We start from the raw sequence: 12,212 nt of genomic DNA, 5'->3' as shown, positions 1-12,212 counted from the left end.
ATATCACTACCTGTTGGGTACGTATGGTCTTGTAATATACTTTAGTGATCTACATCACTTCTGTAGAAGAAGAACTTCTCATGTCAGGTGCTGCTGAAAATAGACCACACAGGGCCTTTCCTGTATTGAGAGACTTGTCCATTATTTGCTTACAAACTTTGTTCCTCAGCCTAAAACACTTTGGCTTGAAGGAGGAGGGAGGGAAACAGCAGGAGAACAGGGAGCATAGAATTGGATTGTGTGCCACAATTAAGTGAAATCAAGGGGAGGCCCATCTCATTTGGACCATGAGTCACTTCTGGGAGGCTGTTGTAACATGCTTGCCTGTCTAAACACTTCACTTTGGATAAGCATCTCACTCCTGCGTGTGAATGCTCTGGCACATATATGTTTCTCTGAGGCATAGCAATATTTATTCATGCATGCATATGGTTACTATGACAAAACAAAGAAGTAAGCAGTAACTACAGTGGCTTCAAAATTTCAATATTTTGTTTTAGTCTGCAAAAATGGGTACTGTTCAGTTACAGTTAACTTTCATGTATCGCTTTCTTCTGTTTTTCACAGCTGACCATACAGTGCAAAGAGTGAGCATTGATAAGATACGTTTCTTCAGAGTAGAGCGATCTTATGCAGTGAAGACTGGGAAATGGTACTTTGAATTTGAAGCTGTAACAGGAGGAGATATGCGTGTCGGATGGGCAAGGCCAGGTTGTAGGCCTGACGTTGAACTAGGCGCAGATGACCAAGCATTTGTATTTGAAGGCAGCAAAGTGAGTATATTTAATTCTACATTATAACAATTTAAACAAACAAACAAATAATGGCTAAACTACTGACATGGCAATGGTGGTTTGGACTTATTCAACTAAATGTACAAAGCTATGTATTTGTTTGTTTGTTTGTTTGCCAGCCACCCATCTGGCAGCTAAGGCCAGTCTGTAAGGCAGGAAAAGTTAATTTCTTTGCTGACTGTAAGTACCTAGAAAGGATTGGAAAGTAAGCATTTTCTAGGTTATCTTGTTCAGTACTCTCACAAGGTTGCATTATTATATAATAATTTAAATGGGGGATTTTTATTTGTGGTAGCTGATGCACTTTGAAAATGATCGTGTGAACAGGTTCCTTCTTGCCAGTATATGAGATTAAAAGGGACTGTGAATTTCTAATGAGTCTTGAAATGGGAATTGACAGCAAATATTGAAATGTATGACTGATTGATTTCGCATGTTGTTCAGATGGTAATACTATACTTATAGTATTCTCATAATCTAGTTGTATTATATTTGGGAATAGTCTCTCCACCCCCACCCCCCCCAAGCCTATTTAAAGGCATTATATAAACAATACTTCACACTGAGAAGACGATGGAGGAAAGTCATTTTCCAGATTTCTCATCATGTATTTCATATGTTTTGACGAAAAAATAGTTTATGTTTATGTAGTGAACATAAGCACAGTAGATGAGTTCCCATTCATTTGTGACTCTCTTTAAGAATGGGTGATGGATGAAAAGTTTGTTCATTGGTTTGAACTTGAAACATGAAAGAATTCAGCATGTACTGAAGCTGTGTTCATTGCTTTAACTAATTCCTCAGGAAAACAGGGAGTGGGGTTGAGTCCACCCGCAGTGGGTTGTATATTTGTGTTTCATCCCAATTCCTGTGTTTTGGTATAAATTATTCCAAGAAACTTTTCAGGAATAAATGAATAAATGCGTCTGTTGATTTGCTAGACAGCTACTCTGAAAAATTTGGATTAGGGTGTGAGGTAACAAGTGATTTGCCAGGTTTGGCAACTGGGCCTCAACTATTTGTCAAAAGGGAGGCCTATCCTCCCTCCACGGTAAAGGATTTTTATTCATATCTGTTCTTGTCACGCATATGCTGCCTTTTAAATGATCCCAGGATTACAGTAAGTGTAGTTAGGAATTCACTGTAGTAAGATTTTCTCTGAAATTTTTAAAAAGCTGATCCTTGTTTTCCAGCTGGAAACCCTCCTTTTCTATCTATGAATAAATAACCTGCATTTCAATATTCAATGGACATGTGGTGTGATTTTAGGGATTCCATCTTCACAGACCTACACAAAATACCTTCAAGACTAATAGCACAATCCTGTATGTGCCTACTCAAAAGAAGGCACCACTGACTTCAATAGTTTTTATTCCCAGTGTGTGTGTGTAATAGATTCCACCTGTTGTTCTGAAGATAATTCAGACAGCTATCTCATATTGACATATATGACTGCACTATGCTACACTACCTGGCAGATAAGTATGTCTTCCAGGGAGGTTTTGAATGTTGGGTGGATTCTATTACTTGAAGAATAGGGTAAAATATTGATATAGGAAACTTGTTCTGACACAGATACTTAAACGTGTTTGGATTTTTAGGGGCAACGTTGGCACCAGGGGAGTGGATTCTTTGGAAGAACATGGCAACCCGGAGATGTAGTCGGCTGTATGATCAATCTAGGTGACAAATCAATGATATTTACACTGAATGGGGAACTGCTCATAACCAGCAAAGGTTCAGAACTTGCTTTTGCTGACTTCGAAATAAATAATGGTAAGCTGCATTATTATGCTAATTGTGAAATAATAATAAGAATTTCACTAGGAATTTAGAATAATGCTAATTATGGAGGTCAGTTCATATTCAGTTTACCTGCCTGCCGGCCTGCTTGTTCTTCATTCCTTCCTAGCCACTATACCATTCCTACAAGAGAAAAAAATTTCAAAGTGCCTTCCAAAACAATTCTGAAAGTCCCTGTACTTGGGCTTAACAGTTCATATATAAGCAGGTAGTAAAAGCTGGTAAGGGAAGAGAGTCAAAATACAGCAGTTGCAGTGGGCCAGCTAAATTGAGGTGCACCAGGCATTCCTTTAGAAAAGTGTAGCCTGTGATGGTGGTTATTCCTCCATGCCTGATGTAACTGTCACCAGAGAAACTATCTCCAATAATTCTTCTAGACAGGAGGCAGAAGAGCTCTGATCATAGGGCTGATCAGTCTTCTCCTTGAAGCTATTGTTAACAGAGGGGCTGTTCCCACCGTGTAATTAAGAGGTAGCATTAGTTCCTCTCACTGTTCAGTGGAGTGCGTAACAGAAACTTTTTTTTAATGGTGGTATGAAACATTTATCTTGAAACCTTAGATGTCAAAGTTCAGCTGTGACCATTGTGAATCTCGTTTGCTTATAATTTATCAATTCAAAGTGACCTTTTGAACAGTTTAAGACAAATTTTGCTGTGGACATTCCACTTTCACTGGGTTGTTTTGGTACTATTGTAGGAGCCAGAATAAGAACATAAGAAGAGCCCTGCTGGATCAGGCCAAGGGCCCATCTAGCCAGCTTCCTGTATCTCACAGTGGCCCCACCACATGCCTCTGGGAGCACACGAGAAAACTAGATACCTGTCTCCTGATGCCACTCCTCTGCATCTGGGGGAATCTAATCCTTTGGAGTATAACGTTGAATTAAAAACATGATCCAGCAGTAGATTGTATCTAAAGATTACTTTTCTGTAGTGAAAAAAGTTTCAAGTCAGAAAAAGGGAATCATTAGACTCAATCCCACATTTTTTCTTGACAGAAAAATTGCTTAACCCAACAGAGATTTTATTTTATTTATTTATTTAATTTGTATCCTGCCCATTTTGACGACGTCTACTCTGGGCGGCTATTCAAAAATGTAAAAAATTAATGTGTAACTAGAAAACTAGAAATTAATGTGCACATCTTGTAGTAGTCTTCCATAAGAATGCCACAACAGACAGAGCTCTGTCTCTTGTACTTAACAATCCTGTATTTGACAGACAGAGGAAGTCTCACATGCATTTCGACTGGACTTTGGTCTTCACTTTCAATCTAGAGAGATTAAAGAGCTTTCCATCTGATCTAGTCTGGAGACAGGCACCTTCTGTTGCAGTTCCAAAGGTGTGCTTTCAGCATGAAATCCCAAATAGAGTCTGTGTGAGGACACAGCCCTGTTTCACTCCGCTTCAGATGTCAAAGGGATCTGATGTTGAGCCATGAAAAACTACAGTGTCCTTCATTTCCTCATGATTTGCTCTAGGACCCCTCTTATCCATCTTTCTGTTGGTCTAGGGTATCAGTAAAATTCTCCTGCAGCACAGTATTTCAGATTTTCCCCCAACTAATAGCTTCCACAAACCAGTATAGTTGTCACAGTATAGTTGACACCAACCAGCATAGCTGGCACAAAGTCATACCTGCTGATACACAACATTATAATAAATTATTTCTGGTGAAGCACCTTTCTGAATTGCAGCTATATGCTACAAGGGTAAATAACAGGTTTATTCTTTTAACTGAGAGAATTCTTGAAGTGTGACTATGAATGCTGTAAGTTTAGGATTAACTTAATCAGTTTTACAGTTCTTTATCTATTAATTTCCATAACTCCCTAACACACACTCTCTCTCTCTTATAGGTTTTGTCCCCATATGCTCTTTGGGTCTGTCTCAGATTGGACGAATGAACTTTGGAAGGGATGCTAGCGCCTTCAAGTACTATACAATGTGTGGTCTTCAAGAAGGCTTTGAACCTTTTGCAGTCAACATGAATAGAGATGTTGCAATGTGGTTTAGCAAGCGCCTACCAACATTTGTCAATGTGCCAAAAAACCACCCTCATATTGAGGTAATACTGCACTGCCGAAAGAGACATGACATCTTTACAATTCTTTATGTTGAGACTTATCTTCCATAAGCTATATTTCTCATTCTACCTCTTTCTGAACCCTGTGTTTCTATGGAGACATATTGACTACCTTCTCCAGACTCTCCTGGGTTAGTAGAATTTTTCTCCCCACCTCCACCCTTTTTTCATAAGCATTTTTATATGACCTTTTTTTTTCAGGTAACAAGGATTGATGGAAACATTGACAGCCCACCACGATTAAAAGTTACCCATAAGACATTTGGAACACAGAACAGCAATGCAGACATGATATATTGCCGCTTGAGTATGCCCATTGAATTCCACTCATCATTTAACTATGGCACTGGTTTGGAACTTGTTGATGGTTTCCAGAAAAGGTTAGATAATACTAATATTAGGTAAAGGCTCCCCTTGACAATTGTCCGTAGAGCCAGTGTTTGTCCGTAGACAGTTTCCGTGGTCATGTGGCCAGCGTGACTAGACACGGGACGCTGTTACCTTCCCACCGTGGTGGTACCTATTTATCTACTTGCATTTTGCATGCTTTCAGGCTGCTAGGTTGGCAGGAACTGGGACAAGCGACGGGAGCTCACTCCGTCACGTGGATTCGAACTCCTGGTCTTTCAACCTTGCAGCCCAGAGCCTTTGCGGTTTAACCTGCAGTGCCCCCATAATATTAATATTATATTGCTGTAAAACTAGGTTTTAAAGTGGTGTTCTTCTTTGTAATAATGAGATGTTAAATTCTCTTTCTCCCACTGTGGTGTTGGATTTTATGGGGGGGGGGCGTGTTTTTGTCTAAAAACAGGAAATATATCAATCCCTCAGCTATGTTGTTTTGATTATTTAGGGGTACTGAAATAGGATGAATTGAGTCTGTGTCACTTAAGATTTTGTTTCAAAAGTTTGTATTTGTGCTATCTGTTTGACTGCATGTGCTGCTGGGAACCTTTTTGTTTAGCATATATCTATTTTTACTTAAAACTGCTGAGGTATAGAAAGACATTCTAGAACAGACTGATTTTATTTATTTTATATTTATTTATTTATTCAATTTATATGCCGCCCAAACTACCCAGAGGTCTCTGGGCGGCTTACAATAATTAAAATTCAATACAGCAAAAGATAAAATAATTAAAATACAATTAAAATACAATTAAAATTGCCATCAGACCCACAGCTAATATTATTTCAGTTAAAAGCCTTCTGGAACAGGAAGGTTTTGACCTGGCGCCGAAATGTCATCAGCGTCGGCGCCAGACGAATCTCAGTCGGGAGGGCATTCCATAGTCTGGGGGCAGCTGCCGAAAAGGCCCTTTGTCTACAAGCCGTCCCTCTTACCTCCTTAAGGGACGGCTCTTTCAAAAGGGCCCCCTGGCTAGATCTTAACTGCCGGGTAGGTTCATATGGAAGGAGGCGGTCCTTCAGGTATCCAGGGCCCAAGCCGTTTAGGGCTTTATATGTCAAAACAAGCACTTTGAATTGGGCCCGGGCAGCAACTGGTAGCCAATGTAACTTATACAGAATCGGCTTGATATGTTCCGTGGCAGCTGCACCACTCACCAGCCGCGCAGCTCGATTCTGGACCAGTTGCAATCGCCGGACCGTCTTCAAAGGCAGCCCCACGTAAAGCGCATTGCAGTAATCTATGCGGGATGTTACCAGTGCATGTGTGACTGTCATGAGACTCCGCTCGTCCAGGTAGGGCCGTAGCTGGTATAATTTCCGCAGCTGAAGGAAGGCGCCCCTGGCCACCGAGTCCACCTGGGCTTCCAGTGTTAGACTGGGGTCCAGGAGCACCCCCAAGCTGCGGACCCTGTCCCTTAGGGGGAGTGTAACCCCATTCAGGGCAGGGAAATGGCCCTCCAGCCTGTCCGGCGAAGCACCCACTAACAGCACTTCCGTCTTGTCTGGATTGAGTTTCAATTTATTAACCCTCATCCAGTCCATTATCAGGTCCAGACACGAGTTCAGCACAGAAACTGCCTCACCTGGATTGGTGGAAAACGAGAGGTAGAGCTGAGTATCGTCAGCATATTGCTGACTCCTCAGCCCAAACCTCCTGATGACCTCTCCCAGCGGTTTCACGTAGATGTTGAACAGCATGGGGGACAGTATTGAGCCCTGAGGAACCCCATGACATAAATGCCATGGGGCAGAGCAACTGTCCCCCAGCACCACCCTCTGGACACGGTCAGCCAGGAAGGAGCGGAACCACTGTAAAACAGTGCCCCCAACTCCCAACCCAGCCAGCCTATCCAGAAGGACACCATGGTCGATGGTGTCGAAAGCCGCTGAGAGGTCCAGGAGTATCAACAGGGTCACACTCCCCCTGTCTCTCTCCCGGCAAAGGTCATCGTACAGGGCGACCAAGGCAGTCTCTGTACCAAAACCCGGCCTGAAACCCGATTGAAATGGATCCAGAAAATCCGTTTCATCCAGCAGCGCCTGGAGTTGCCCGGCCACAACCCGCTCCAACACCTTGCCCAAATAAGGGAGGTTCGCCACTGGTCGGTAGTTGACCACCAGCCTTGGGTCCAGGTTAGGCTTTTTAAGGAGTGGTCGAATCACCGCCTCTTTCAAGGCGGTAGGGACCACTCCCTCTCTCAGAGAGGCATTCACGGCCTCCTGGACCCAGGTGCGAACCCCCCTGGCTGATCTTCCAATTAGCCAGGATGGGCAAGGGTCGAGCGGAGTGGTGGTAGAACGGACAGATCCAAGCACCCTGTCCACATCATCAGGTCTCAACAATTGAAACTCATCCATTAATACTGGACCTAAGCACGGCGCACTGGACACATCCTCTGATTCTGCAGTAACTGTGGAGTCCAACCCACTGCGAATCTGAGCGATTTTTCCCTCAAAATGTATGGCAAACTCATCACAGCGAGCTGATGAGCAGTCCGGGACCTCCACCGGATTTCCCGGTTGAAGAAGATCCCGGACCACCCGAAACAGCTCTGCTGGACGACATTCTGAGGAAGCAATACGGCTGGAGAAATATTGCCGTTTCGCCAGCCGTATTGCCACGAAATAGGCCCGATAATGGGCTCTAAGTCGTGTTCGATCGGACTCCCAGCGGGATTTCCTCCACCTGCGCTCCAGCCGTCTCCCCTCTCGCTTCATCGCCCGCAGTTCAGAAGTATACCAAGGAGCTGTCTGGGCTCGGCGAGCAGGGAGAGGACGCTTAGGCGCAATCGTGTCAACCGCCCGGGTCATCTCCCTATTCCATTGGGTGACCTGAGCTTCGACAGGAGCGCCGACCATATCAGACGGATAATCCCCCAGAGCATTCAGGAATCCATCTGGATCCATTAGTCTCCGAGGGCGGATCATCTTAATAGATCCCCCACCCTTGCAGAGGGAAGAAGACGCTAATAGACTGAACTTGACCAGGAAGTGGTCTGACCATGACAATGGGGTCACGACCAGCCCCTCCACATCCAAACCACCATCTTCCAGTCCCGTTGAGAAAACCAGGTCCAAGGTGTGGCCCTTCTCATGCGTCGGACCAATGACACATTGAGACAGCCCCATGGTTGTCATGGTGGCCATGAAGTCCTGAGCCGCCCCAGTCAAGGCAGCCTCGGCATGGATGTTGAAGTCTCCCAGCACCAACAGCCTGGGAGTCCTCAACATCAGGTCCGAGACTACCTCTGTCAGCTCAGGCAGGGAGACTGTTGGTACGCAGCAGGGTGGGCGGTACACCAACAGAATCCCTAACCTGTCTCGCGAGCCCAACACACAATACAGGCCCTCGAGACCTCCTCTCAAAGGGACAGGAAGCCTGGTCAAGGAGATAGAACTCCTATAGACTATAGCAACTCCCCCTCCCCGACCCTCCGAGCGACCCTGGTGCTGGACTGAGTACCCAGGCGGACATAGCTGGGAGAGGGGAACACCACCCTCCTCTCCCACCCAGGTCTCAGTAATGCACGCCAGGTCAGACCCCTCATCCAGAATTACATCATGGATGAGGGCAGTTTTATTTTGTACTGACCTGGCGTTCATCAACAGCACCGTGTGGCTCGAGGGTTTGCTGATATGGTCGCCTGATACCATCTGGTTGGGGGTAGAACTAGAAGAGGGGATAGATGTAAGATATCTAACCTCTCTTCTCCTATGCGGGCATGTCCTACCCCCACCGCCATTCCTTCCCCTACCCAGCACCACCTCAATGGCTGCCCCCTCCAACACCCTCCCCCCTTCCTGTTCCATTAGATCCACTGTGGGTCTCTTCTTCATTGATGGCAATTAATAACAATTTAAAAACATTTAAAACATATATAAAATAAAACTTTTCTAAAGCCCCTTCTCTCCCTCCCAGCCATGTAGCTCATGTTGAGAGGGGGATGAGGCAGCCAGGAGCAGCAGGGCCTGATCCTGCAGGCACAGGGGAAGGTTGAGCCAGCTCCCTTGAGAAAGGGCTGGCATCCAACAGGGGCCCGACCACAGTTCCACTGCCTCTCACCCAGTGGGCTGTGGCCGGCAGATGGTCTCTTGTTCCCTCTGTCAGCAGGCACGCTCGTCCGGTCAGGTCCCAAAGGAAGCTCCGGTTAAAACCTTTCTCTCCCCCTGGGCCAGGTGGCCGGTGTTGGTAGGGGATGAGGCAGCCGGGAGCAGCAGGGCCTGATCCTGCCAGCACAGGGGAAGGTTGAGCCAGCTCCCTTGAGAAAGAGCTGGCATCCAACAGGGGCCCAACCACAGTTCCACTGCCTCTCACCCAGTGGGCTGTGGCCGGCAGATGGTCTCTTGTTCCCTCTATCAGCAGGCACGCTCGTCCGGTCAGGTCCCAAAGGAAGCTCCGGTTAAAACCTTTCTCTCCCCCTGGGCCAGGTGGCCGGTGTTGGTAGGGGATGAGGCAGCCGGGAGCAGCAGGGCCTGATCCTGCCAGCACAGGGGAAGGTTGAGCCAGCTCCCTTGAGAAAGAGCTGGCATCCAACAGGGGCCCAACCACAGTTCCACTGCCTCTCACCCAGTGGGCTGTGGCCGGCAGATGGTCTCTTGTTCCCTCTATCAGCAGGCACGCTGATAGAGTACATCTTTCTCTTTTACATGACATATAGGATTCATGCATCATTTTCCTTTCATCATATTCTGTCTAGCACTAGTTTCACTCCATGAAAAAAAATCCTGTAGTTTCTACCCTTAAAAAAGACCTCTTCTAGGGACATTATTCAGTGTTTTATGGAATTATTTAACATTTTACCTTGTTTATAATTACTGTTAACCTTAATATATTTCCAGAAAGCAGAACCAGGAGGTACCAGTTCATTCTATAACAGTAAGTATTTAGTCATTATTTTAGTGACTGTCTAGATAACTGCATTTGATTGATTTGGTAAACTGATTGTTTCCAGCCAAACCAGGAAAATATTTTTTCATTAATCCAAACAAATCCAGATTAATGGACCACATCATGTTTTTTATTAGGGAGAGAAATGTTGTGGTCTTACCTCTATTTTATTTTCAAACTTCCCCACCCACCCATTCCCCAGTGACCTCTTCAGCCCTGCAGTTACCTCATGGATACTATCATTACATCTTTATGATAGGAAGTGAAAAGAAGGGTGATCAAGGCAATTATTACTGAGGCAGGAAGTAAGAGTCTTGATGATGACTGTTTCTATAAACGTTCATGATTCATATAGTGTTTCTTAATGTTGCTTCTATTTTAAACACTATAAGCCACCTTGGGTCAGGAGAAAAGTGGGATAAACATATTTTGAATAAATAAATGCATTTTAAAAATCTGTCACATTAGAAAGAGGTGAAACATGTCTTTGGCAATTGATGTTTTATTTGTGTGATTAGTGTATAGACCTAGTTATGTCCAGTGAACATTACTTACTACAGACTGATGCATGTCTGTGTGGACTTATGTAGTACTTTGAACATCTGTCCATGGATAAATGAAAGTAGTTTGGTTCAGACCAATCATATTCATTCTAGGAATGTTTCTTTTTTTATATATGGTTAGTACATGGAATGAATTTGCGTCTCTGAGAAAGTCATGTACTTGTTTATGATTGGAAAAACATGTGAAACTTCTCATCTTACAACTTGATACACACACTCTATTTTAATCATTTCAGTACTACTACTCAGTGAGGATAATTGCTGGTCAAGATCCATCTTCAGTCTGGATTGGTTGGGTAACCCCTGACTACCATTTTTACAGTGAACAGTTTGACCTAAATAAGAACTGCACTGTAACTGTTACGTTGGGAGATGAAAGAGGCAGAGTTCATGAAAGGTTTGGACATATCTGTTATGTATTGAACAGTCAAAGTGTATATTAATTTATTTCTATATTTGTATTTTGAAAGTGAAACCTGGTTTGTTTTGATAGTGTTTGAATTTGAAATCAAATGCACACCGCAAGTAGTTAATGTCATAATTTACTGATATTAGAAAAAGTGAATAGCAACAAAATATATATTTGATTTTACTTTAATATTAAAGGAACTTCTTTTTTCTTACTCAAATATATTTCTTCAAAATTCACTCCTCCATTTTCTATGTATTGAGTACGCAGGCCTGGTTCATCAGTCCCTTCGTGGTCCTGTGGGACTGGGCATCATGCCCAAGGCTACATAGACTGACCCTTTTTCCTGAGAGGCACAGTTGGGAATCCAGTTCTCGACTCTGGATTTACAGCCAAGTGGTATAATCCAGTGGTTCTTAACCTTTGTTACTCAGATGCTTTTGAACTGCAACTCCCAGAAACCCCAGTCAGGACAGCTGGTGGTGAAGGCTTCTGGGAGTTGCAGTCCAAAACTCCTGAGTAACCCAAGGTCAAGAACTAGTGGTATAATTATACTTTCATGTGTCAGCTGAGTAGGAAAAATTACTTTTCCTTTGATTATATGCAACGTATAATCTGAAAATAAATATTTCAGTCTATCCTTGGAAGTGAACATTTCAGCATTTTAGCCAGTCCTTGCAGACAAGTACTGACCTGAACCAAAGTGAAGAAAGTTTGAAATTTCTGAAGCTTAATATTATGCAATTTATTTCTTGAAGTCAAGTGATAATCCACTGTATGTACATGACAGTCCCTCTTTGTTCTGGTTGTTTTGTTTCAGTGTAAAACGCAGCAATTGCTACATGGTCTGGGGAGGAGAGGCATCTGTTAATTCACAAAGACCAGGTCGTGGTAATGTTGATTTGGAAATTGGATGCCTCGTTGAATTGGTTACAGGAATGTTGTCATTCACTGCCAATGGAAGAGAGCTGGGAACTTTCTACCAGGTATCAGTGATTCAATGTATTCGTGAAGGTATCAGTGATTCGCTTTGCTGTCCTACTTCAAAGATTTCATTCAGTGTATTTTTTTTTCAATTGTTATTTGCCGTCAAATTGGAATTGACTTCTAGACACCTGACAGGGTTTTCAGGGCATATATATTTAAGAAGAGGTATTATCTGTTCCAAACCCTCAGTGAGTTTCAATGGTTGAGTGGTGATTTGAACACAGGCTTTCTAAGTCTTAGTCCACTACTCTGTCTGCTACACTACATTGGG

At 43.7% G+C, this 12,212-nt stretch overlaps 1 protein-coding gene across 1 annotated transcript in view; it reads left to right on the top strand.

The window, feature by feature from the left end:
• The window catches only part of RYR3 (ryanodine receptor 3), a 420,504-nt gene that overhangs the window by 149,490 nt on the left and 258,802 nt on the right, over window positions 1-12,212 (top strand). The window contains exons 26-32 of the mRNA XM_078391770.1: window positions 568-773; window positions 2,396-2,570; window positions 4,457-4,665; window positions 4,885-5,063; window positions 9,934-9,970; window positions 10,782-10,942; window positions 11,775-11,940. Of these exons, the coding sequence (XP_078247896.1) occupies window positions 568-773; window positions 2,396-2,570; window positions 4,457-4,665; window positions 4,885-5,063; window positions 9,934-9,970; window positions 10,782-10,942; window positions 11,775-11,940 (1,133 nt within the window). The remainder of the gene's footprint in view (window positions 1-567; window positions 774-2,395; window positions 2,571-4,456; window positions 4,666-4,884; window positions 5,064-9,933; window positions 9,971-10,781; window positions 10,943-11,774; window positions 11,941-12,212) is intronic.

The sequence above is a fragment of the Pogona vitticeps genome, chromosome 1 (assembly GCF_051106095.1).
Source record: "Pogona vitticeps strain Pit_001003342236 chromosome 1, PviZW2.1, whole genome shotgun sequence".
Lineage (NCBI taxonomy): Eukaryota > Metazoa > Chordata > Lepidosauria > Squamata > Agamidae > Pogona > Pogona vitticeps.
The sequence above is the reverse complement of the archived record's forward strand: the minus strand, read 5'-3'. Positions and strand labels throughout refer to the sequence as shown.